Source organism: Neomonachus schauinslandi, chromosome 10, assembly GCF_002201575.2.
Source record: "Neomonachus schauinslandi chromosome 10, ASM220157v2, whole genome shotgun sequence".
Classification (NCBI taxonomy): Eukaryota; Metazoa; Chordata; class Mammalia; order Carnivora; family Phocidae; genus Neomonachus; species Neomonachus schauinslandi.
This window is the reverse complement of record NC_058412.1, coordinates 37,034,382-37,060,825: the sequence shown is the minus strand read 5'-3', so window position 1 is coordinate 37,060,825 and position 26,444 is coordinate 37,034,382. Positions and strand designations below refer to the sequence as shown.

Sequence of the window (26,444 nt, the reverse complement as noted above, 5' to 3'; positions counted from 1 at the left end):
AGAGGGAAGAATCCCCCCAAAACTGGAGCTTCCCACTACAACCTGGCATTGCCAACTCCCCACTTCTGCTTGTTTCATTTTTTGGGTTTGCGTTGCCATTTACATCATCGTCACTCTTCCAGGCCCTCCCCCAGTGCAACTATTTCTGTAGTGAGAAGTTTTCTGTTGATTAGGGACTGGAAGGAAGTGCTATGGCCTGAGTAGCCTCCTTGAAGAGACAGGGCTTGATACATGCATTGTGCAACATGCTCGCCTGACACAATAAGAAGTTTCACTTCCTGAGATGGACAGGATGCTGCCAGGTTGGGGTCCAGGCTATGGGGCTGGGATGAGACATGGCAGAACTGTAGAAACTACTACGTCAAGGGGTATTGCCCCATGGCTCCAAAATTTCCCTTGAGTAAAAAGAATGGGAACTTATGCACCCTGGATACCAAAAGATGTAGAAGTAGATTCAAGATTCCTGACCTCAATCTCAAATCCTTAGAAACAGAATGGATTAACTCAGAAATGACGCTTGAGTCTCTTGCACACCTCCCTTTCTGTCACTGGCTTTCATCCAACTTCACTCAGCTTCTAATCACATCAACAGGCTGAGGGCATCTCTGTGTTCTCTATCAGGAGAGCCCACAGAGCTATCAGACCTCCAGGTCTTGCTGACCCCAGCATAAAGGCTCTGAGGAAGATGGTAGTTCCTTCAATGAAATTTGGGGACCACTGCTTAATTTATGGAGTGAAGCCTGTGGAGGTAAAACAGAAAAGTCCATCAGGCTCCTTAGACAGGGCCTCTAAAGTGTCTGCAGAACCAGACATCCGATTTTATGAAGGTTCAGAGTTGGGAACTGACTATTGCTTACCAAACTCATAAAAAATTGATGTATTGAACAGGATGCAGCTTTTTTTTTTTTAAGATTTTATTTATTTATTTATTTGAGAGAGAGAGAGCATGCGTGCACAAGAGGGGGGCAGGGGCAGAGGGAGAGGGTGAAGCAGGCTCCCCACTGAGCAGGGAGCCAGATGCGGGGCTCGATCCTAGGACCCTGGGATCATGACCTGCACGGAAGGCAGATGCCTAACTTACTGAGCCACTCAGGCGCCCCCAGGATGCAGCTTTTAGATTGCCTGTGGAACATATAACTTATCAAAAATGGCATTCTTGTGTCTGCCTTCCTGATATCAAGGTACTAGGCACCAAATTAAGAATCAGAGGGCTGTTTGGTAAGCCAGCTTGCTGGCAATCCTTGCCCCACAGTAGAGTCTATTTCCCTCCTACTTGGAAAAGTCAGGGACTTTCTCCCATGGACAACACAGAGCAAGCACAGTACCTGGCACATAGTAGCATATGCTCATTTGAGGGAAAACACTGTCAAATTCCTGCTCACCCATGCAGGCAAGAAAATTTCACTGCCTCAGATTGCATACCAGTCACTATGCCAGACCCAGCTCTAAGAATTCACAGCTTCCTAAGGGAACCAGATAAGCCAGCAAGGTTTCAATTCAGTGCTATAAGTGCTGTAATATAGATGTGCCAAAAGGGGTGGGGAAGGCCCCATTCCTAGGCTCCATGCACAGTTTATAACCTGGTCATTCAATCATCCTACAAATGTGAAGGCTACCCTGGGGCAGTACTCTGGGCAGGTACTCTGCTGGTCTCTGAGTTCAACAAAGTCTGGTGTATTTTGATATACTAACAACAAAATATCTAAAAGAAAAATAAAGAAAATCCCATTTATAATAGTATCAAAACAATAAAATAAATAGGAATAATTTAACCAAGAAGGTGAAAGATCTGTACAATGAAAACTCTGAGACACTAATGAAAGAAATTAAAGAAAAGAAACAAATAAATGGAAAGATATCCCAAGTTCGTGGACTGGAATAATTAATACTGTTAAAATGTCCATACTATTTAAAGCCATCTATAGATTCAGTGCAACAACTATTAAAATTCCAGTGGCATATTTTACAGAAATAGAAAAAAAAACAATCCTAGGGCACCTGGGTGGCTTAGTCACTTGAGCATCCGACTCTTGATTTGGCTTAGGTCATGATCTCAGTGGTCGTGAGATTGAGTCCCACGTCAGGCTATGCACTGGGCAGGAAGCCTGCTTGGGATTCTCTTCCTCTCTCTCCCTCTGCCCCTGCCCCCCACCAGCTTATGCTCTCTTTCTCAGGAAAGAAGGAAGGAAGGAAGGAAGGAAGGAAGGAAGGAAGGAAGGAAGGAAGGAAGGGAAAGAAAGAAAGGAAGAAAGGAAGAAAGAGAGAAAGAGAGAAAATCCTAAAATATGTATGGAATCAGACCCCAAATAGCCAAAGCAATCTTGAGAAAGAAAAACAAAGCTAGAGACATCACACTTCCTAATTTCAAACGAAACTACAAAGCCATAATAATCAAAACAGTATAGTAATGGCATAAAAACAGACACATAGAACAAAGGAACAGGATTGAGAGCCCAGAAATAAGCCCATGCATATATGGTCAGCTAATATTTAACAAGGGAGTCAAGAATACTCAATGGAGAAAAAATAGTCTTTCTAATATGTGGTGTTGGGAAAACTGGATATTCACACGCAAAACAATGAAATTGGAGATGCCTATCTTGCACCACTTACAAAAACTAACTCAAAATGTATTAAAGACTTAAAAGTAAGACCTGAAACTGTAAAGCTCCTGCAAAAAAAACGTAGGGGAAAAGCTCTTTGACACTAGTCTTGGCAATGGTTTTTTGAATACGACACCAAAAGCACAAGCAACGAAAGCAAAAATAAACAAGGGGGACTATGTCACAGTGAGCAGCTTCTGCACAGCAAAAGAGACAGTCAACAAAACAAAAAGGCAACTTCAGAATAGAAGGTGCTTTAATAAAACCACCTTTTGCATCAAGGACATTTCAAGAATTCTTTCTTGGCCATCGGCTTTGAACCCTAATGTTCTTTCCTACATCATTATTCATAATCTTTTCAAATACATTTTTAATCCGGGCTTATTCAGTGTTCATCAAGTATTGATACAGACTGCATGTGTAACTGTCTAGGGTACCAGCACCTGGTCTGAAAGGGTTGAATGAGTTTTTCTGCAAGGTTCTCCCAGCCCCATCAGGAGCCTGAATCCCTGCACAACTATATATTTTCTGTCCCATCCTAGGAGGACACCTGTCTCCCCAGAGGCTTCTGTAATTAACCCTGAGCTCCCAAAGTAGAGAACAGCACCCTCAGTTCAGACTGGAAGTGTTACTGTCACCTCTTTATACCCCTTAATCCATCTCCAAGTGGGAAGGCTCCTAAATATAAGTGCAATGCATGAGTGAAGGAGCCTGTTCGTGTAGGTATCTGTGTGTTCTCCATTTTGTTCCAGAGACCCTAAATTAAAATAGTATTCTAACCAGGAAAATCCTATATATATATATATATATTTTAAGATTTTATTTATTTATTTGACAGAGAGAGACACAGCGAGAGAGGGAACACAAGCAGGAGGAGTGGGAGAGGGAGAAGCAGGCTCCCCGCCGAGCAGTGAGCCCGATGCGGGGCTCGATCCCAGGACCCTGGGATCATGACCTGAGCCGAAGGCAGACACTTTAACGACTGAGCCACCCAGGCACCCCGGAAAATCCTATATTTTAATATTGACATCATTTGTGTAACAGTTGTCAGAAAAACGATATATATTTGCATAATGACACATTTGTAAAAATGTGTCATCATTTGCTACCACTTGCCCTTCCATGGGCTAGACAATTATTTCAGTTTACCCTCCCCCAGAAGTTCCCATTGATCCTCTTTTTTTTTTAATTTGGTTGTGAAATCAGTTAACCAAAGGGGAAATTCTTCAGCTCTCCACTTCTGCTTTTAAAGAACATAAAAGTGAGGTAGAAATTGGCAGATGGCATAGCTCTTCGAGGCACAGTGGTCCACTCCAGGATTCTATTCTCTCCAGCCAGTCTTCACTATTCAGGTACAACTTGAACTAACTGTTCTTTATGACTAGGTTCCAGTCAAGTCTCTCTGTCTCTCTCTGTCTCTGTCTCTCTTTCTCTCTCCCTCCCTCCCTCTCTCCCTTCCTCTCTGCCTGAGGGCTGGGCTTTTTACAAAAATGCCACATGTATTATGGCTAAGATTTGTGAAATATTCTGGGAATGAGTATTGCTTATGTAGCAGCAGACATCTGAGAGGTCAGTGTCAAAGTCTCTGCTCCAGATCTAACAAATACACTCCTGGTTTGGGTTTGGTTTAGCAAATGTTTCCTCTAGACCCAAAGGAAGGCTCTTCATACATTCACTCACTCATTTAAAGATTGTTCCTTTACATGCCTGCCATGTGCCAGGTGCTAAGGGAAAATCACATATGAAGGCAGCTCTTATGGAGACTGGCATGGCAGGAGTCGCTCATTTTCTCCTCTTTACACAGGTTTCTGAAGCAGCCATGGCAACAGTACCTGAACCCACCAGTGAAATGATGTCTTACTACTACAGGTCAGTGGGGACACTGAGCCAGCAATGTGAGCAGTGCTCCTCTTTCAAGAGTGGAGTGTTATCTGTGCTTGGAGACCAGATTTGTCCCCCGAACTGCCTCTTCCCATGGCAAGCATGGCTCCAAGTTAACCTGGTTTAAAGACTGATTTCCCACCACAAGTCCAGTCTTTGGACCCAGAGGCCATCCAGATGCTGTTGCTGCAGGGGCTTCCTGCAGATGGCAAATAGGAAAAAAAGATTCCAAGCATACAATACAGGGGACCTCTTGGCAAATTTTGGCTTGAGAGAGAGGAAAGGCTCAGATGTGGAGTGGGTGGAAGTTAGGTCTCAGGATCCAATAGGGAGTACCCAAGATATCTGCCCTGCCTCCTGTGCCATTCCATGTATACTGCCACAAAACTTGCCAGCAACTTTCGGCAACTTTAAGGGACATACCATTTGCAGTTTCCTATTAATAATGAAGACTGTTTGCAGGGAATTTAAAAAGAAGAAGAAGAAAACTGTCTGGGAGACATACTTGAGCAATCTCTCTGTTTTAATTACAGTGACAACGAGAATGACCTATTCTTTGAGGCTGATGGCCCCAGAAAGATGAAGGTGAGACCATGGGCTTAGCTCGTAACTCCTGGTGAGATTCTGACATGGGAGAGGCTCCATGAAAAGGGTTCTAGGCCCGCTTGTTTCCATGGTATTTTGTGATGGAAGGACTTTTACCTCTTCCAGCAAGACAGACACAGATGGCACTGCATGCTGACTTGGTCACTATACCATTCCCACCATCACTCACTAAGGCTTGGTGATGATGGCTATGCTTGCGGAGGGCAAGGAGGAATGGCAGTGGTGATAAAGTTTGCTGTGTCTTGCTAGGAAGGCAGCCAAGGCTGCAATGCAAATTTGATTTTCCTTTTAGGAGAGGGTTCTGCCTACATAAATCACTTAAGTCCTTGGGAATTAACATATGCCTGCCCCCCTTTAAAGGTAGATTCTGTTTTTCCTCCCTGGGGTGGAGCTTATGACAATAAGATGTGGATGATATAAACAAAAAGATGAATTAGGAACTGAAAGAAATTCATTCACTTGCTGTTTGACCTTAAACAAGCCACTTCACCCTCTGGGCCTCTGAAAAATAAAGGGAATGAACTAGATGATCTTTGAGCTCCTGGCATCCTGTAACATTCAATTCTGAAATACTGTCAGTGGTGGCTAAGTTTATCCCTGGAAATGGGTTTCTCTGACTCTCAACCTTACTGGGAACCATTTTAACATTCGAGCTGTCCCTTCTCTTCTCTATGAGGCCTGATGACTTTCCAAGGTGGTACAGCCATCAACCCAGCTAGGTCAGTCAGACAGATGAGCAAGCAGCTACTTTTCTCTGACTTTTTTTTTCTTTTTCCAATTTTTGGCAGCCTCCCCCAGCCTAATAATCCAGTCCCTACTCTTGTAAAAAGCACATTTCTTTAAATGTTTTAAAACCAACCACTGGTTTACTCCAGCCCTGGGTGGGGTATGTGGCTTCTCTGTCTGGCCTTTACCTCCACTGCTCCTTCCAGCAGCCTGGCTCACTCTAATCTGGAGCCTCAGCTCTGGGCAGGAACTTCTGTCACACTCAGCTTTCCTCTGTGCCATTAAAGGCCTCTTTATCCTTTGAGAGTTCAAACCATTATCATGCTACCAGGGCAACCGCACGTAAGCCTTCATACAGTTACACAGTTTCTCTGAATAACAGGAAAGTGGGAAAATATTTCACAAATAGTAACCACTTTTAAGTATTTGTAGAATGCTTATAAGACAGTGTTTAGAAAAAAAAGAGGGAACTTGTATAGAATACTTAAAAACTTGTTGAATGAACATAGATGAATGGAAAATGTTATGATCATCATTAACATGAAGAATTAAATACATAGTGTTAAAGCATTAGAGATACAAAAAGACACAAAGGGTAAGAAGGTATAAATTTATGGTTAGGTGGAGCAGTGTATAAAAAAGATAAATGAGGTAGACATGGGTTTTATTCTAGAAGAATACCATATAGGCCACAAGAAAGCCCACAATTCTGGTTTTGGGTCTGCCTCTAACTTGCCACATGCCCTTGGATAAACCACTGAACCTCTCTGGGCTTCAGAGAGAAGAGAGTTTAACATTAGAAGCTCAGTTATCTCCAAGGCCCCTTTGGCCTCTCTGATGTAAAAACAGTTCTCTGGCCCAACCACCTTAACACACTCTTCCTTGGTCTCTCTACAGTGCTGCTTCCAAGACCTGAACAACAGATCTCTGGAAGATGAGGGCATCCAGCTACACATCTCCCACCAGCTCCAAAACAAGAGTCTGAGGCATTTCGTGTCAGTCGTTGTGGCTTTAGAGAAGCTGAAGAAGATATCTTTACCCTGCTCACAGCCCCTGCAGGATGATGACCTGAAGAATGTCTTTTGCTGCATCTTTGAAGAAGGTATTTACTGACACAGGAGATCTCTGGTCATTTGCTTCTCAGAGTCCATAACTCAACAGTCAACTAAACTACCCTGAAGCTGAAGCCTTTTAAAAGTAGTACTATTGAGAGAAAAAACAGAGGAGCCTAGAACCAAATGAATTATCTCTTTAGTTGACACTATTCTTAAAGTAAGACCTTAATAACTACTCACATTTGCCAGTCACTCCACCAATCTCAGAGGCTTTCACTTGCATTACTTCCTGCAAGTCTTACAATGTCCTCGTTGGGCTAGTGTTACTGCCATTGCCATTTTATGTGAGTAGCTCTATTCCTAGTCCACAGCAAGCCTGAATCCACATCTTATGGTGCCAGGTCCAGTGTTCTCACACACCCCACCCTCTCCCCACAATTGTTATGATCAAACTCCCGCTGTGCATACTTGGATATCCTCAAAAAAAACAAACTCCGATGCCTTCTATCATCTGGCCTGCCCTTCCAATTCTCTTCCTAAACAACACATATGCTCCATATTTCAGAACCCGTCGTCTGTGAGGTGTATGATGATGATGCCTTTGTGTGTGATGCACGCCTGCAATCGCTGGACTGTAAATTCCGGGACATAAACCAAAAATCCCTGGTGCTGTATAACTCATATGAGCTTCGGGCTCTCCACCTCAATGGGAGTAATGTAAACCAACAAGGTAACTGGGGACATCTTGATTCCTTTCTTGGCCTCCTGGCTGCTTGCTAATTCTCCACATTTTTAACAAAGTAGAACAATAAGGCAAATTATGAACATAAATGAAAAAACATAATAATGAACATGTAAACTTTTTATTTTGGTCCTAGCAATAACACCAGATTGATTCCCTTAGTGTGTTCATTTTTCAACAAGAGATGAGACTCTGAGAAATTAAAATGCTCAAGTACACCCAGGACCATTGTCCAGCCAAGTCTTTGAATGATAGTGCAATGTCAATGCTTCCATTAGAAAGGGGTCATTTGATGGACATGACCTAACTGCCTGTGGGTTCCTTTTTCCTGTTCTTGAGGTTGAAACTAGAGTGGCGAACAGATAATGTGTCCATCCTCATTCCCAACCCTGCCCCCTTAACCCTAACATCCTGCCCGCCCAATACCAGATGGCTCCTTATAGGGAAATTTTACTGACAAGCAGGAACTTATCTCTCTGTATTGTAACTAGCAAATGTTTCAAGTCTGGAGAGCCGATTACTTGTGGAAATCTGCCTGGCACCTTGCCACTGAACCCTGTATGCAGGAGCACAGCCAAGGGAGCAGCTGAAAGGAGCAGCCTGTTCTCTTCCAAGGCTGCTGAACTTGGAGAGAGGCATCTTAGCCAGGCCAGGACAAACCTGTTTCTTTAGAACTGGGTTGTGAGCATGACCTAAAGGCCCCCAAATGAGATGGCTGTGACTAAGGAAGATTAAAATGAGTGTCTCTTTGGAGCCACTTTTCCCAGCTAAGCGTCCCCTCTCCCAAGTTCTTCCCACTTGTTCCATGTGTCTGAAACAGATTTGTGCCTGTTTTCTTTTGGGAGCCCTTCTACCTCTTTTCTTGCCTTTCACATTGATCAAATTGTTTTGCTCATTTGGATGGGCACAGTCACAAAATGGCTTCCTTCCTTCCGTTTTCAAAACTTAGACTCCCTAATTCTTCATTGCCACTGTGATGAGGCTCTAAGAAACCCCCAGACCTTCTTTGGAGAAAAGAATCAACCAACTAACCCTGCTATTGTCTGTGGGAAGCCAAGTTATCCCATCTTTTAGGCCATGAGAACCTCAGTGTGGGTTCCCACAGAAGATGTTAATTGTATGAGTCCTGGGCTTGGGGTCCAGTGGTTGGGCCAACTCTGCACTGCTGTGTGTTCCTGACCACAAGGCCCCTTTTCTTTCTCTAGCGGTGTTCCAGATGAGCTTTGTGCAAGGGGATGAAAATAGTAACAAGATACCTGTGGCCTTGTGCATCAAGGAAAAGAATCTGTACCTGTCCTGTGTGATGAAAGATGGGAAGCCCACCCTGCAGCTAGAGGTAAGTGAGTACCAGGGGCTGAAGGCTTCCCAGGCTCCTCTCAAACACCATTAGGCCTCACTTACTTCCAAGACAACCACCTTTTCCTCCCCAGGGAATCTGGGAGCAGAGCTACTTGTTAATTTTGCATAAATGTAAATAAATTTAATGTAATTATTAGATGTATGCAACTTTCACTCCCACCACAGAAAATTAAGTCATTTTGCTGATATTATTATGTCCTGCCATTGTTTTTTTTTTTTTTTAAGATTTTATTTATTTATTTGAGAGAGAGAGTGAGAGAGAGAAAGAGCACAAGAGGGGGGAGTGGGAGAGGGAGAAGCAGACTCCCCGCCAAGCAGGGAGCCCGATGCGGGACTCGATCCCTGGACTCCAGGATCATGACCTGAGCCGAAGGCAGTCACTTAACCAACTGAGCCACCCAGGTGCCCATGTCCTGCCACTGTTATCACCCAACAGATGATACAATGTTAGGGTTAGAAGGATTATAACATTGTTAGGGTTACTCCATTTGATAAATGACACTTTGGGAAATTAATCAATTCAAGGGAGTGTCACCTGTCATCTCCTCCACTCCCCAAATCACCCTCCACCCTACTCCACCCCCAACCAGCTTTCCCAACAAAAGTTTCATTTCTAAGTTGAAGTCATTCTAGCCAGGGCCATAAGAAAAATACAGCAAAAGTCCCCGGAAACTAGCTACTCCTAGAAGTTTTAATCCAATTTTCACTTTTTAATAAAACTCCCACCTATATTATGCTCCTTACCATTTGATAGTAAGTTTCAGAAAAGAGTAAGGGCTCTTTCAGTCACTACACAGAAAGTTGGGGTCACAAAGATAAATCAGGAGTCTGGATCCTCGTCCTATGATTCATCAGTTTCCTCTCTAGCTGAACCAGAGAATAACCCCAGAGTGTCTTTGTCCCTTCCCTCATAAAAATTCTTATTTCTGTTTTGCCGCAGATGTTAGACCCCAGCGTTTACCCAAAGAAGAAGATGGAAAAGCGATTTGTCTTCAACAAGACAGAAGTCAAGCAAACCTTGGAATTTGAGTCTTCCCAGTTCCCCAACTGGTATATCAGCACCTCTAAAGCAGAAGCAATGCCTGTCTTCTTGGGAAATACCAAAGGTGGTCAGGATATAACTGACTTCACCATGGAATTATCTTCCTAGTGACCTGTACCCAGAGAGTCCACAAGTGCTGAGTAACCCTTAGTGCTAGTGGAAGGGGAATAGAAGGGTTTAAACATGGCCTCAAGTGGAACTTCACTATCTAATGAGTGCACACTTCACTTCATTATCTAATCGGTGCACAGCTGCCTTCCCTAAATCACTGCTAAGAAGATCTCCTGCCTACCAACCAGGTGGAATAGCCCCCTCTTCCCAGGGCCAATCCTCAGACCCCCTCTGCTGAGTCAGGTCCCTCTCATCTCTTCTACTAACTCGAAGCCAGCCTGACAGAGGCCATTACACGTTAGGTTCAAAGAAACCCTCTGTCCTTTGTGCCCAGCTCCTGATGAACAACCACTTAACTATTTATTTATTTATTTATTTATTGGTGGGTTATTCTATTTAATTTAAGTCAAGAGGGCCAAGAAGCATCAGTGTCTGTGAAAGAGCCCACTCTTTAATAGCTATGAAATGAATTTAATTTGCACTAATGTGCCATCTTTATATCAAGTCCTTTCACCAATGCTGAAAAGTGTATAAGCTCAGATTGTTTAAATAGGAATATTTATGAATGATTAAGTATGACCACACTGCTTCAATGATTCTGAAATAAATTTCACTGAAAAAAACATTTTTTTTTCCATGTGGTAATTGCCTTTTCTTGGATCTGCACAGAAGAGTAAAGATAAATGGAGGGGCGCCTGGGTGGCTCAGATAGGTTAGGCGTCTGCCTTCAGCTCGGGTCATGATCCCAGGGTCCTGGACGAGCCCCACATCAGGCTCCTGGCTCAGCGGGGAGCCTGCTTCTCCCTCTCCCTCTGCCTCTCCCCCTGCTCATGCTCTCTCTCTCTGTGTGTCTCTGTGTCTCAAATGAATAAATTAAAAAAAAATCTTTAAAAAAAATTAAATGAAGATAAATGGTCCCGTGAGGGTTCTCCTTGGGAAGCTGGAAGCCCACTCCTCATCACTGAGTGAGGCAAAATACCTAGGAACATCACTAACCAGCAAAAACAAGCCTACCTATCCCTCCCCTTCATTTCTGTTTCTCCACAAAAGATATTTGGTACACAAGTTTCATCTGAAAAATAGGATCAGCTGAAGTAAGGGACGAAGTGTTGGTGGTAACCACTGTCAACAATTTCTCTACTCGTTTATTCAACAAACATTTATTAAGTAAATCCTATGTACTAGGAGCTGGCAGTACAGAAACAAGACAGGTAGGGCATTCCTAGTTAGATGAGAGAGGCAGATAGATACAAGCAAAAATAAGGCAATGTGGCAAACAGAGGTAAGATTAAGTATGAAAGGAGCAGCCAGGAAGACAACATCTACTGTGAAGGACAGGGTTAAGGAGGACGACATATGAGTCAGACCTAAAAGAATGAGCAGGGGTGATGAATCACAGACCTGTACCTCTGAAACAAATAATACATTATATGTTTAAAAAAATAAAAAAAGATAGTAGGAAGGGAAAAATGAAGGGGGGGAGGAAATCAGAGGGGGAGATGAACCATGAGAGACTATGGACTCTGAGAAACAAACTGAGGGTTCTAGAGGGGAGGGGGGGTGGAGGGATGGGTTAGCCTGATGATGGGTATTAAGGAGGGCATGTATTGAATGGAGCACTGGGTGTTATACACAAACAATGAATCATGGAACACTACATCAAAAACTAATGATATAATGTATGGTGACTAACATAACATAATAAAATTAAATTAAAAAAAAAGAAAAGAAGGGAAAGGGTACTCTTAGTAGTGGGACCAGTATGATCAAGAGCATGGAGCAAAAAATGAATAATAAATGATGTAAGAAGTAAACTTTCAGAATTGCAGAAGTCACCAGAAGCAAAGTCAAAACAAAAACAACCCAAGGAAAAAATATTTGTAACTATATCTCAGGCAAAGGGGTAATTTGTTTAATATATAAATGGTTCCTTCAAAACATTAGAAAAAAACATGAACTGGGAAAAATCCAACAAACAATATATTAACAGGCCGTCCACAGAAAAGGAAATACTATTAGATCGTGGACAAAGTAAAACATGCTCAATACTACTTATGACAAGAAAATTGAATTAACAGTACTTTGAGATATCAACATTCTCCTATGAGATTACCAAAAATCAAAAGTTTAACAACACACTCTGTTGGGAAAACTGGGGAAACCCCCACTCTTAACCATTATAGGTGGGAGTATAACTTGGTACAATTGCTATAGAGGAAAATTTGATAAAACTATGAAAATTACAAATGAACATCCCCTTTGGCCCAGCAATTTCACTTCTGGTGATTTATCCTATGTATATCCACCCATGTGAAATGACACATGATCAAATTTATTAATTGCATATAACTTGTAAAAGCAAAAGATTGGGGAAAAAGCCCAAATGTATATCAATGGGAGCCTGTCTAAATGAATTATGGGACATCCATACAATGGAATGCCGTGCAGCTATAAAAAAGAATCAGAGGGGCACCTGGGTGGTTCAGTCAGTTAAGTGTCTGACTCGATTTCAGCTCAGGTCATGATCTCAGGGTTGTGAGATTGAGCCCATATTGGGCATGGAGCCTGTTTAAGATATTCTCTCTCTCTCTCTTCCCCTCCCTCCCTCTCTCAAAAAATCAGAAAGCATTCCACACCAATATGGAAGCCTGTCCAAGATATGCTGGTAACTAAAAAAGAGCAAGAGGCAGACAGTGTTTATAGTGCACTAACTTATGTAACAAAGAGCAGGGGGAAAAATAAGACAGTACTTTCCAATGTGTTTGTATTTGATTTCAAAAATTCTGAAAGATATATAAGTAATTTTAAAAGTAGCTGTGAGGGGCTGGGGAATAAAATATAGGGAACAATGGTGGGAGCAAGACATTTCTCTAGATACTTTTTATATAGTTTGATTTTTTTTTATTAACATATAATGTATTATTTGTTTCAGGGGTACAGGTCTGTGATTCAACAGTCTTACACAATTCACAGTGCTCACCATAGCACATACTCTCCCCAAAGTCCATCACCCAGCCACCCCATCTACAGTTTGATTTTTTTAATCATGTGAATATATTACCTACTTAGAATTAAAATGGTAAACATCTATAAAAGATATTTGTCAAAATATATATATATATAAATTGCTGGGCCAAAGGGGATGTTCATTTATAATTTCCATAGTTATTATCAAGTCATATATATTTGACATAATTGAAATGTCCCAGTTGTCAGCAGCTCACTCCTAGTACCCTTTCCTCCTCTTCCTTCACAGTTTTCCAAGCTAGGGCACAGGAGCTGGATGGAGGCCCTACAACCTGCTCTGTCTGCTTCATAACTGCAGTGCAAAGGATGGGAAGGTACCCAAGTGGCGCTCATTCCCCGGTATACGATAGAGCTGGTGGGAGGTAGGCAGCTGGTCCAGGGAAGAAAGCAGAAGTACCCCTGGGAGTCCTAGCAATGATACTGTCCCCTTTCCTTGGTTGATTGATAACAATTCCACCCACCTCTCACAGGTCCAAAAGGGAGAACATGAGAAAGAATGACAAAATGTGAAGCCATCTAACCTTGTGAGGAAGCCAGATTCCAAATCATCTATGAGAGTGTAAATTGCTACAGTCATTTTAGAGAGAAAATTGGCAGTGTCTAATTTATTTTTAACATGACTTATGGCTCAGCAATTCCATTGTTTGGTGTCTTCCCTGAAGAAACAATTTCAAGGATGTTTATTTTAGAATTGTTTATAAAAAGTTAAAATAAACTGGAAACAACCTAAATGTCTACGGGTAAGGAAAAGGTTAAATAAACCATGGCAAGTTAAAAATAAAAATAAGTAGTGCTGAAATGGAAAAAGATTCAGACAAATCATTGACAGAAAAGGTCAAGCTGCAAAACCTTAAGTACAGGATGATTGATATAAGTATAGGATGATACTATTCACATAAAAGAAAAAAGTACTGCACATCCAAATTGCATGGCCGTATGCTTCTAACAGTATGTAAGACAGAGAGCTCTGGAAGGGTATTGACTAGACTGAAAATAGTGGTTATGGTGGGGCAGGGGGGCACAGGGGAAGGGATTATCAAGAGGAACTTTAGCTTTATTTATGTTTGAATTTTTTATAAGAAGAATGTATTTGTGAATTACTTATATAATTTTTTAAAATCCTCTGCATTAAAATGTTCAAAAGGCCTGAGTTTCAATTCCTGGAACTAAGCCAAAGTCTAAAATTGACCATCCAAAGACTATCCTATTCCTGGTTTGAAGCCAAGTTCTTTCCCTGATAACAGCTCTCCCTCTCTCTGCACTAGGTGTTCTTATCCTGGAAAAGAGAAATAGCCTATTTCTAAATGGAAAAGACCAAATGATTTGAGTACAGAGAACCAGAACCCTCCCCCAACTCTACCAGAAATATGACAAGTAGGAAGTCTTTACAATGGGGTAAAAAGTCAATTTTTTCTGTACCTCTGGCAGGTAACACACCATATCATCACAGCTCCTACCAGCTTTCAAGGAGATCCCATGTACCTGGAGAGTAGGAGGCAAGTGCTTGTAAATTTGAGTCCATAGGGTTAGGGTGTGGCTTATCCTATATGCCTGGGCTGGAGTAAGCCAGTATATGCTGGGGGGAAGGTACATGATGCAATGGTATGTGGGAGCACATCTAGTCTGAAAGGCAGGTTGGGGGTGGATGGCTGCTACAATGTCACGGTCAGTGACGGAAGAATAAGTCAGCATGTCTTCTGTACAGATCTCCTCCCTGCCCGTTCCTCATCCCCCTGTACAGCCTTGCTGAATTATCCACAAACATCTGATTCAACTGGAAGCCAGGGTGAGAATGACCTAGAGAACTGGTGTGATGCCCACCCAGGGTGTGGGACCACAGTCAGAGCCTCCTCCCAGTTCTATCATATCTTACCCACATCCTGGCTCCTAAATTGGCACTTTGGACAGAAGCCAAGTGATTAGATTTTTCCCCCCTGGGAAGTCCAGAAGCAATGTTTTCTTATTTGTATGATTGTTTGCTTACACAAATAATCATGAAAACTAAAATCCCTCTTGGAAGGCAAGTCATAAAACCATGAAATGAAGCATGTGGACCAGGAAAGGTAGGTCTGGGAGGAGCAAGGAGTGTGCCAGGGACCTGGGCAGCTCTCTCAAATCAGGGGCTTCTCTGTCTCTGAGAATATCTCACCTTCTGGCAAATAGGGCAGCTGGAGATAGAGGGGTCCAGGTAAAGCCTGTCCTTGGGCAAGTGGGGCCCTCTGGGGACCAAGGTATAAGTTGTTACTGGTATTCAGCCACTTCTGTCTTTGACCTGAGCTTCCACATAGGCTGTTTGAAAGAATCAATGCTTCTCTTTCTCTCCAGCCCCTCCCTGCACCCAAAGCCATCAGCCCTCAGCGCCAAAAAAAGGTATGACATCCTTCGTCTGCCAGGGATCAGAAGTGTGAGCCAAGGGAGTCCTCCCAGGCACTACCTGAGCATCCTGACACAGCAAGTCAACCTGAAGAAGCCCCTAGCCAGAAGGGTCCATCCATGTGGTTTGCATGTGAAGGCTGGGTTTGGATGAGTCCTTGGAGCAGAGGGATATGTGGAATCCAGATACATACAGGAGCATCTACACACTATGATTTGGCCTTAAAATATAACATAGCAGGAACACCTAGAAGAGATGTCAAGTGTGGTAGCTGAGCCTCAGTGCCCTCCTAGCCATAGGGATAAGACCTTTGTCCCAAGTATGTGATGTCCTCTTGATGCATCATGGACCTTGCTTCTAGAGCATCAAGTCCAATTCCCTCCCAAAAGGCCCTTCCAGGGCCCTAATCCTTTTAGAATGTTGGTCTTCCAAAATTTTAGTTTATAAATCACCTATGACAGTTTTGAAAAACTATGACCTCACCCCTTTGCCAACATACATGTTTTAGGTTAAAATCTAAAATTTTTTATAATTTTAAATAGTTAATTGCAAATGTTATCATTTCTGGAATATTGTAAATTTGACATTTAAAAAAAACTGTTACATCACTTGTAAACATATCCAACAAAATCCTAATACCATAGTAACTGTTTCTTACTGTCATCCATCTAAAAATTACATGAACAAATTCCTCTTCAACAGGTGAAAATTAACAAGATTCCTTTTTTCTTGAACTGATATTTCCATTCATTTCCCCCATGAAATTTTATCAAAATGTAATACATATTATGCTTAAAAGCATTTTACTGATCATTCTATGATACTTCTTTGTAACAATAAAAATGTGTTCAATCAGCTACCCTACAACCCAGCAATTGCACTACTGGATATTTACCCCAAAGATACAAATGTAGTGATCTGAAGGGGCACATGCACCCCAATGTTTATCGTAGCAAAGTCCACAATAGCCAAACTATGGAAAGAGCTTAGATGTACATCAACAGATGAACGGATAAAGAAGATGTGGTATATACATACAATGGAATACTATGCAGCCATCAAAAAAATGAAATCTTGCCATTTGCAACAACATGGATGGAACTAGAGGGTATTATGCTAAGCAAAATAAGTCAATCAGAGAAAGACAAGTATCATATGATCTCACTGATATGAGGAATTTGAGAAACAAGACAGAGGATCATAGGGGAAGGGAGGGAAAAATGAAACAAGATGAAACTGTAGAGGGTGACAAACCATAAGAGACTCGTAATCTCAGGAAACAAACTGAGGGTTGCTGGAGTGGAGGGGGGTGGGAGGGATGCGGTGGCTGGGTGATGGACACTGGGGAGGGTAGGTACTATGGTGAGCGCTGTGAATTGTGTAAGACTGATGAATCACAGACCTGTACCCCCAAACAAATAATACATTATATGTTAATAAAAAGGAAGGGAATATTGAAAGGGGGGAAATCGGAGGGAGAGATGAACCATGAGAGACTATGGACTCTGAGAAACAATATGAGGGTTTTAGAGGGGAGGGGGTTGGGGGGATGGGTTAGCCTGGTGATGGGTATTCAGGAGGGCACGTACTGTATGGAGCACTGGGTGTTATACAAAAACAATGAATCATGGATCACTACATCAAAAACTAATGATGTATTGTATGGTGACTAACATAACAATAAAATAAAATTTAAAAAATAAAAATAAAAGCAAAAAAAATTTTTTTTTAAATTAAAAAAATGTTTTCAGTCAAAACTTAATTTTTAAGGGGCTCCTGGGTGGCTCAGTCATTAGGTGTCTGCCTTCGGCTCAGGTCATGATCCCGGCATCCTGGGATCGAGGCCCGCATCAGCCTCCCTGCTCGGCGGGAAGCTTGCTTCTCTCTCTCCCACTCCCCCTCCATGTGTTACCTCTCTCGCTGTGTCTCTCTCTGTCAAATAAATAAATAAAATCTTTAAAAAAAAAAAAACCTAATTTTTAAAAAAACTTATTTTTTATGTAACCATAGGATGTTGAATTTTTTTAAAAATTCTTCTAGATTGAGTCATCATTACAATTATTGTTAGTACACAATTGATCAAAATAATATTTATAATATTATTATATATAATATATTCATAATATATTATGAATGTTGATTATTAGCAATATATATTGATAAGACCAAGCTTTTGAGGGGGGCGGTGGAGAGGGAGAGAAACTTAAGCAGGCTCCACACCCAATACTACACCTGATGCAGGGCTCCATCTTACAATCCTGAGATTATGATCTGAGCTGAAATCAAGAGTCAGACACTTAACCGACTGAGCCACCCAGGCACCCCAATGAGACGAAGCTTTTAAAAAAGTTATTTCATGGGGCGCCTGGGTGGCTCAGTCGTTAAGCGTCTGCCTTCGGCTCAGGTCATGATCCCAGGGTCCTGGGATCGAGCCCTGCATCAGGCTCCCTGCTCCATGGGAAGCCTGCTTCTCCCTCTCCCATTCCCCCTGCTTTTATTCCCTCTCTCTCTGTGTCTCTCTCTGTCAAATAAATAAATAAAATCTTTAAAAATAAAGTTATTTCATATATTTATATATTACTCATAATTAGAATGATCCTGTTGAACACTATCCTATTCTTACTGTTTTTTTTAATGTAAATAGTGGGAAAACGTACATATAAGTAATACATAGATAGGAATGAAAAGAATTTTATTATAGCAATGTCATACAATTCTTTGAAATCCTTCTAAGTTACTTGCTAAAATCACATAGTCATCTATCATCAAAATTATGTTTAATGACTTATTAATCAACAACTTATTTAGTTCTTCAGTTTTGTTGGAAGATAGAAATAGAAATCTTGGGGCATCTGGGTGGCTCAGTTGGTTGGGCGTCTGCCTTCAGCTCAGGTCATGGTCCCAGAGTCCTGGGATAGAGTCCCATATCAGGCTCCATGCTCAGTGGGGAGTCTGTTTCTCCCTCTGCCTGCCAATCCCCCTGCTTGTTCTCTCTCTCTCTCGCTCTTTCTGACAAAAAAATAAAATCTTTAAAAAAAAAGTATTAAAAAAAAAAAAAAGAAATGGAAATCACCCAAGCTGCATAAGTCCTTAGAGTCCTTCACTGGACACTGAGATATTCCCTTTGTTTGGTACCCAGGGGCTCTGATACCCCAGGGCAATGTAACTTCATAAGGTTAGGAATGTGTGGGAAGACTGGTGTTCTCATCTTTCTTGAAAAGTAGGTGAAGGGCAAATGTACAATGGGAAGTGAAGGTCAGTCTGGCCTCCTTTCTGCTACTCATGTGGCTGTCTGCCCTGGTGCTGTTTATTGGACTGGATGAATGCCAAGAATGACCACAGCTGATGTCAGGATGTCAGGTGACTATAGTGACAGCACCTAATGGAGCTCTGCTGCATTGTGAGGGGGAGAAGATTGGAGTGGGAGGCCTGGGCCCACTCTTACCTCTGACCTTTTTTCTTCCTCTGTAATAATGCAGGGTAGGGTCAAGGTCAGATAGTCAGCTCTAGCATATGTGGTTCAGTTCATCATCAGTGATAGGAAAATAACTAAACACAGCAATAGGATAGAGAATAACTGGGTGGTTGCAATGAAAGGTGTTATTTTAAGTGAGGAGGTCAGGGAAGGTCCCTCTGAGAAAGTGCCTTAAGCAGAGACGTGAATATAGGTAAGGTACCAATCTTGCAAAGATCTGGGGGAACAGTGTGCCAAGAGGAGGGAATTTCTAGATGTAAAGGTCCCAAGATCAGAAGTGGACTTGACATGAATAAGGCACAGTAAGAATGCTAACGTGGCTGAAGCAGCATGAGCACAGGGGAGAGGGGCTGCAGAGGAGGATAGGGAGGCAGGTGCCAGGTCTCTATAAGGAGTTGGGACTTAGTATGTCATACAAAACCACTGGAGGTTCTTTTTTTTTTTTTAAGATTTTATTTATTTATTTGAGAGAGAAAGAATGAGACAGAGAGCATGAGAGGGGGAGGGTCAGAAGGAGAAGCAGACTCCCCGCTGAGCAGGGAGCCCGATGTGGGACTCGATCCCGGGACTCCAGGATCATGACCTGAGCTGAAGGCAGTCGCTTCACCAACTGAGCCACCCAGGCACCCTCACTGGAGGTTCTTAAACATGGAAGGGATGATCTCCTGATGTTTTTTTATCACTCTTGCTGTTGTGTGAAGAATGGACACTGGAGACAAGAAGAGAGGATGACAAAAGTGGATGTAGACAGACCAGTTAGGAGGCTGTGGCAATGGACTACACAGGAAATAGTAGTATCTTGGACAAGGGTAATAGGTGATGGGGTATATATTCTGGGCATAGAGACAACAGAACTGGCTGATGGAGTAAATGTAGGAGATGAGAGAAAGGAGAATTCAAGGGGGACTTAAAGGTTTGAGAGCTGAGGAAGTGGGTAAATGGGGGTATTTAAAGAAATAGGGAAGCCTCAGGAAATAGCAGGTATCCTGTTCGGGGGGGAAGGAGTGAACCAGAAGTTCTGTTTTAGCTAAGTTATATTTGAGATACCCGTTAGCCATGAGAATATAAAATCCAAATCTCCCATGAGATTCAGATTCAGGAGTAACTGGCATGTAGAAGGCTTATGATGTCATGGGTCACCTGACACTACCTAACAAGAGTAAGTTGCTAGAAAAGAGAATGGCCAAAGACTGAGCCCTGGGTACAACAACATAGAGGGATTGAAAAGAAGAAATAGAGCCATCAAAGGAGATTTAGGAGTAACCAGTGAGGTGAGAGAAAAACCAGGAGAGGAGAGAGGACAACGGGAGAAAGAGGGTAAAGGAGAAGTAGGTCCACCAGGTCCAACAATACTGAGAGGTCGAGTACATAAAGGCCTGGACTTTGGATTCATTGAGAAAGAGGAGGAGGTGGCCATAACAAAAGTGAGGACAGAGCTTGACGACAAAACCCTTCTCAGAAATGATTCAGGAGAGAATGAAAGGCAAGCAAGTGGAACCAGTGAGTAGGCAAGACTCCTTTGAATAGTTTTGCTGCAAAAGAAAAGGGGAAGCAAGAGGAACAGAGAAATGCAGCGATAGCTGGAGGGGGCCATGGGATCAAAAGAGGATTTTTATGTTTAAGATGGGAGTTGTTATAATACATTGGGAGGTTCATATAATCAGTCAGTAGGAAGGAGAGAGAAATGATGCAGGAGAGAAAAAGAAGGATTACAGGAGTCAAAGTCTACAGGAGTAGCCCATAAGGGAGGTGATATACATGAATACAGAGCAAGTTGGTCAATAACGGCTGGGGTAGAAATACAAGGCAACTCTTTCCTAACCACACCTGTCTTCTGAATAAGACAGCACAGAGTGTGCTCAGTCATGCTAGCTACTCAGGGCCTTGTGGCTGTTATTCCCGCACAGACTGGGTTCTCCTCTCCTGGCTCCCTAAGCAGGACCATTTTCATTGCCCAGCTATTACTCTCAGACCAAACAGGTTGACCTGCCCTGGCCACTGGCACATCCTCTTGGAGTCATCCTCTGACAAGCTCCAAATGTTGTGCTTTACCTTCAACCCCTTTAAGGTCCTACTGGATTCTAGAAGAGTCTGAGAGGCATCTCCCTCCTACTCATTATCACATGGCAGCTGTGAAAGGTGGCTATCACAGGTATTAAATGCATAAGAATTTATGCCATCACAGGCAATAAATGCATAAGAATGCTGAGATTTTAAAACACCCATTAATCATTATAATGAGTATAGAATTGTAGTCATCAGCAAACATTGGGGAAAAAGTCAGGTACTAAAGAAATTAGAAATTAGCTGATAAAGCAATAAAAGATATTAACAAGGACCCAGATAAGGGGGAATATTTCATCTATCTATATCAGGTGGGGAAAGTTGAAAGCAGTTAAGATAAAAATTGGGCAGGGGGACATTTGAAAGATGTCCATGGAGCTTAGTTGTGAAACCAATTCCCACTGACTTATCAGTCTGGTCCCAACTCTAAGAATTGACTCTAAGAATTGACTGTGGTTTGCATCAAGTTACCCAAGAAGAAACCAATGACAGTGTCTCACATTCTCAAGCCAATAACTCACACCAAGTTCCTGAATCTTTGATCCAGGAACCTCAGGGTCAGAATCTTTGGCCTAGGAACCATCTCAGATGATTAATCTGTGATCTGTGTCCCTGTATTAAGTGGCTTTACAACTCCAGGAAAATACTTAAGAAAAAAACAAAAGCGGTTCAGGAAAAGATGGTGGAGGAGTAGGGGACCCTATTCCAACCGGTCCCCGAAATTGAGCTGGATATCTACCAGACCACTCTGAACACCCACGAAATCAGCCTGAGATGTAAGAAGATATATTGGGATCTCTACAAACAGAATATCGCAGGCGGTTGATTTCGAGGTATGAAGCGGGGAGCTGTGATTCCATGGGCACATATCCGAAGATAAGCGGAAGGGGGAGGGAGCTGCCATAAGTGCTGGTGCCGGGAAGGTGAAATAACACAGAAGTGCAAAAGCCTCCAGAGCTGGGGACCGGCCACAGACTCGCAGACCAGTAGCAACAGGGAAAGGACTTTAGGGCAGCCACAGACTGCAACCTGGAGCGGGAGGGCTGCACGTGCGAACTGGGGGTGGCTGGCAGTTTGAGAAGCACAAAGGGCAGAGACGTGCCCCTGTTCCCTGACCTGGAGGTGAGGACTGGGAGCACTGCTGAGGGGCGCACAACCCAGGACGCTGCAGTTCATAGCAGCACAGACAGAAAGAGAGATACTGTGGCCTGGAGAGCTCACTGAAGAACAGACTGCGATCTCTCTGCTCTGAGGCAGAGGGTTGGAAACGATGTCTTCTGCTCTGACTCTCGGAACAGACTCTGAAAGCCACTAGGGAAAGCTGTCAGAGAACAAAAGCCCCCAAAAACGAGTTTTCACTGAGCCCATCCCCCCCCCACAGGGGCCAGGGCAACTGTGCCCAAACAGGGTTGCCTGAGTAACAGCGTGGCAGACCCCTCCCCCAGAAGACAGGCTGGGAGAACAAGAGGCCGGCAACCTATAAAACAGGTGCATCTTGCTTGGGTTGTGGTCAATAATTTGGACTCTGTACAGTCCCTCCACCACCCCTCAACAGAATGACTAGGAGGAGGAACCCCCAAAATAGGAAAGACTCAGAGACTGACTTTTGCAACAAATTTACAAATGGATACAGATATAACCAAGATGTCAGACATGGAATTCAGGGTAGCAATTGTGAAGACAATAGCTAGAATGGAGAAATCAATTAATGGCAACATAGAGTCTCTAAGGGCAGAAATGAAAGCTGAAATGGCAGAACTTAAAAATGCTATCAATGAGATCCAATCTAATCTAGATAATCTAACAGCTAGGGTAAACGAGGCAGAAGAATGGATTAGTGATCTAGAAAATCAATTAATAGAAAAGAAGGAAAAAGAGGAGGCCAGGGAAAAACAACTCAAAATCCATGAAAACAGAATCAGAGAAATAAGTGACACCATGAAACATTCCGATGTCAGAATTATTGGGATCCCTGAGCGGGTGGAGAGAGAGAGGACTAGAAGATATATTTGAGCAAATTGTAGCTGAGAATTTACCTAATCTGGGGAATGAAACAAACATTCAAGTCCTAGAGGCAGAGAGGACCCCTCCCAAGATCAAGGAAAACAGACCAACGCCCTGGCATGTAATAGTAAAACTCGCAAATCTTAGAACCAAGGAAACCATCTTAAGGGCAGTTAAGGGGAAGAGATTCCTTACGTACAGAGGGAGGAACATCAGAATAACGTCAGACCTATCCACAGAGACCTGGCAAGCCAGAAAGGGCTGGCAAGACATATTCAAGGTACTAAAAAAGAACATGCAACCAAGAATACTTTATCTGGCAAGGCTGTCGTTTAGAATGGATGGAGAGATGCAGAGCTTCCAAGACCAGCAGAAACTGAAAGAATATGTGACCACTAAGCCAGCCCTACAAGAAATATTAAGGGGGGTTCTATAAAAGGAGAAAGACCCCAAGAGTGATATACAACAGAAATTTACAGGGACAATCTATAAAAACAACGTCTTTCACAGGCAACATGATGACAATTAATTCATATCTTTCAATAATCACTCTCAACGTGAATGGCCTAAATGCTCCCATAAAACAGCACAGGGTTGCAGATTGGATAAAAAGACAGGACCCATCCATATGCTGTCTATAAGAGACTCATTTTGAACCTAAAGATACATCCAGACTGAAAGTGAAGGGATGGGATCCATCTTCCATGCCAACGGACCTCAAAAGAAAGCTGGGGTAGCAATTCTTATATCAGACAAATTAGATTTTAAGCTAAAGACTGAAGTTAGAGACACAGAAGGACACTATATCATTTTTAAAAGGTCTATCCAACAAGGAGATCTAATAATTGTAAATATCTACACCCCCAACATGGGAGCAGCCATCTACATAAGCCAACTGTTAACCAAAATAAAGAGTCATATTGATAACAATATATTAATTCTAAGAGATCTCAATACTCCACTCTCAGCAATAGGCAGATCATCTAAGCAGAAAATCAACAAAGAAACAAGAGCTTTGAATGACACACTGGACCAGATGGACCTCATAGATATATACAGAACATGCCACCCTAAAACAACAGAATACTCATTCTTCTCAAGTGCACATGAACTTTCTCCAGAATAGACTGCATACTAGGTCACAAATCAGGTCTCAACTGATACCAAAAGATTGAGATTATTCCCTGCATATTCTCAGACCATAATGCTTTAAAACTGGAACTCAATCACAAGAAAAAATTTGGAAGAAATCCAAACACTTGGAAGCTAAAGACCACTCTGCTCAAGAATGTTTGGGTAAACCAAGAAATCAAAGAAGAACTTAAACAATTCATGGAAATCAATGAGAATGAAAACACATCGGTCCAAAACCTATGGGATACTGCAAAGTCGGTACTAAGGGGGAAATACATAGCCACCCAAGCCTCACTCAAAAAAATAGAAAAATCCCGAATTCACCAACTAACTCTACACCTTAAAGAACTAGAGAAAAAGCAACAAACAATGCCTAAGCCATGCATTAGAAGAGAAATAATTAAGATTAGAGCAGAGATCAATGAATTAGAAACCAGGAACACAGTAGATCAGATCAACGAAACTAGAAGCTGGTTCTCTGAAAGAATTAATAAGATCGATAAACCACTGGCCAGACTTATCCAAAAGAAAAGAGAAAGGACTCAAATTAATAAAATTATGAATGAAAGGGGAGAGATCACGACTAACACCAAGGAAATAGAAACAATTATTAGAAATTATTATCAACAACTGTATGCCAATAAATTGAGCAACCTGGAAGAAATGGATGTCTTCCTGGAAACCTATGAACTGCCAAGACAGAAACAGGAAGAAGTTGACAACCTGAATAGGCCAATAACCAGTAACAAGAGTGAAGCAGTGATCAAAAACCTCCCAAAAAACAAGAGTCCAGGGCCTGATGGATTCCCTGGGGAATTCTACCAAACATTCAAAGAAGAAATAATACCTATTCTCCTGAAGCTGTTTCAAAAAATAGAAACAGAAGGAAAGCTTCCAAACTCATTCTATGAGGCCAGCATTACCTTAATCCCCAAACCAGGCAAAGACCCCATCAAAAAGGAAAATTTCAGACCGATATCCCTGATGAATATGGATTCCAAAATTCTCAACAAAATCCTAGCTAATAGGATCCAACAATACATTAAAAGGATCATCCACCATGACCAAGTGGGATTTATCCCCAGGATGCAAGGGTGGTTCAACATTTGCAAATCAATCAGTGTGATAGAACACATTAATAAGAGGAGGGAGAAGAACCATATGGTCTTCTCAATTGATGCAGAAAAAGCATTTGACAAAATACAACATCCTTTCCTGATTAAAACTCTTCAGAGTATAGGGATAGAGGGAACATTCCTCAAGTTCATAAAATCCATCTATGAAAAACCCACAGCGAATATCATCCTCAATGGGGAAAAGCTGAGAGCCTTTCCCTTAAGATCAGGAACACGTCAAGGGTGCCCACTCTCACCACTGTTGTTCAACATAGTACTAGAAGTCCTAGCAACAGCAATCAGACAACAAAAAGAAATAAAAGGTATTCAAATTGGCAAAGAAGAAGTCAAACTCTCTCTTTTCGCAGACGACATGATACTTTATGTGGAAAACCCAAAAGACTCCACCCTCAAATTACTAGAACTCATACAGCAATTCAGTAATGTGGCAGGATACAAAATCAATGCACAGAAATCAGTTGCTTTCTTATACACTAACAATGCAACTGTAGAAAGAGAAATTAGAGAAACGATTCCATTTACAATAGCACCAAAAACTATAAGATACCTCGGAATAAAACTAACCAAAGAGGTAAAGGATCTATACCCTAGGAACTACAAAACACTCATGAAAGAAATTGAAGAAGACACAAAAAGATGGAAAAACATGCCATGCTCATGGATCGGAAGAATAAACATTGTTAAAATGTCTATGCTACCCAGAGCAATCTATACCTTCAACGCCATCCCGATCAAAATTCCAATGACATTTTTCAAAGTGCTGGAACAAACAATCCTAAAATTTGTATGGAATCAGAAAAGACCCCGAATCAACAAGGAAATGTTGAAAAAGAAAAACAAAGCTGGGGGCATCACGTTGCCCGATTTCAAGCTATATTACAAAGCTGTGATCACCAAGACAGCATGGTACTGGCACAAAAACAGACATATAGACCAATGGAACAGAATAGAGAACCCAGATATGGACCCTCAACTCTATGGTCAAATAATCTTCGACAAAGCAGGAAAAAACATGCAATGGAAAAAAGACAGTCTCTTCAATAAATGGTGCTGGGAAAATTGGACAGCCACATGCAGAAGAATGAAACTCGACCATTCTCTAACA

General features: G+C 42.1%; 2 protein-coding genes across 2 annotated transcripts in view; one reads left to right on the top strand and one right to left on the bottom strand.

Annotated features, from left to right (window-relative positions):
* Positions 1-26,444, bottom strand: part of IL36G (interleukin 36 gamma) — a 195,763-nt gene that overhangs the window by 106,458 nt on the left and 62,861 nt on the right. The gene's annotated exons all lie outside the window — the stretch shown is intronic.
* IL1B (interleukin 1 beta) lies at positions 3,877-10,743 on the top strand. The gene is made up of 7 exons (XM_021697328.1): positions 3,877-3,955; positions 4,408-4,472; positions 5,018-5,069; positions 6,714-6,918; positions 7,437-7,601; positions 8,819-8,949; positions 9,913-10,743. Exons 2-7 carry the CDS (start codon positions 4,423-4,425, stop codon positions 10,120-10,122), a joined length of 813 nt encoding a protein of 270 aa, XP_021553003.1. The 5' UTR covers positions 3,877-3,955; positions 4,408-4,422; the 3' UTR covers positions 10,123-10,743.

Coding starts and splice junctions, on each gene's coding strand:
- IL1B (XM_021697328.1), top strand. CDS start 4,423: ATGGCAACAGTACCTGAACCCACCAGTGAAATGATGTCTTACTACTAC. Junction 4,473..5,017: donor ATGATGTCTTACTACTACAG/GTCAGTGGGGAC, acceptor TTTTAATTACAG/TGACAACGAGAATGACCTAT. Junction 8,950..9,912: donor AGCCCACCCTGCAGCTAGAG/GTAAGTGAGTAC, acceptor GTTTTGCCGCAG/ATGTTAGACCCCAGCGTTTA.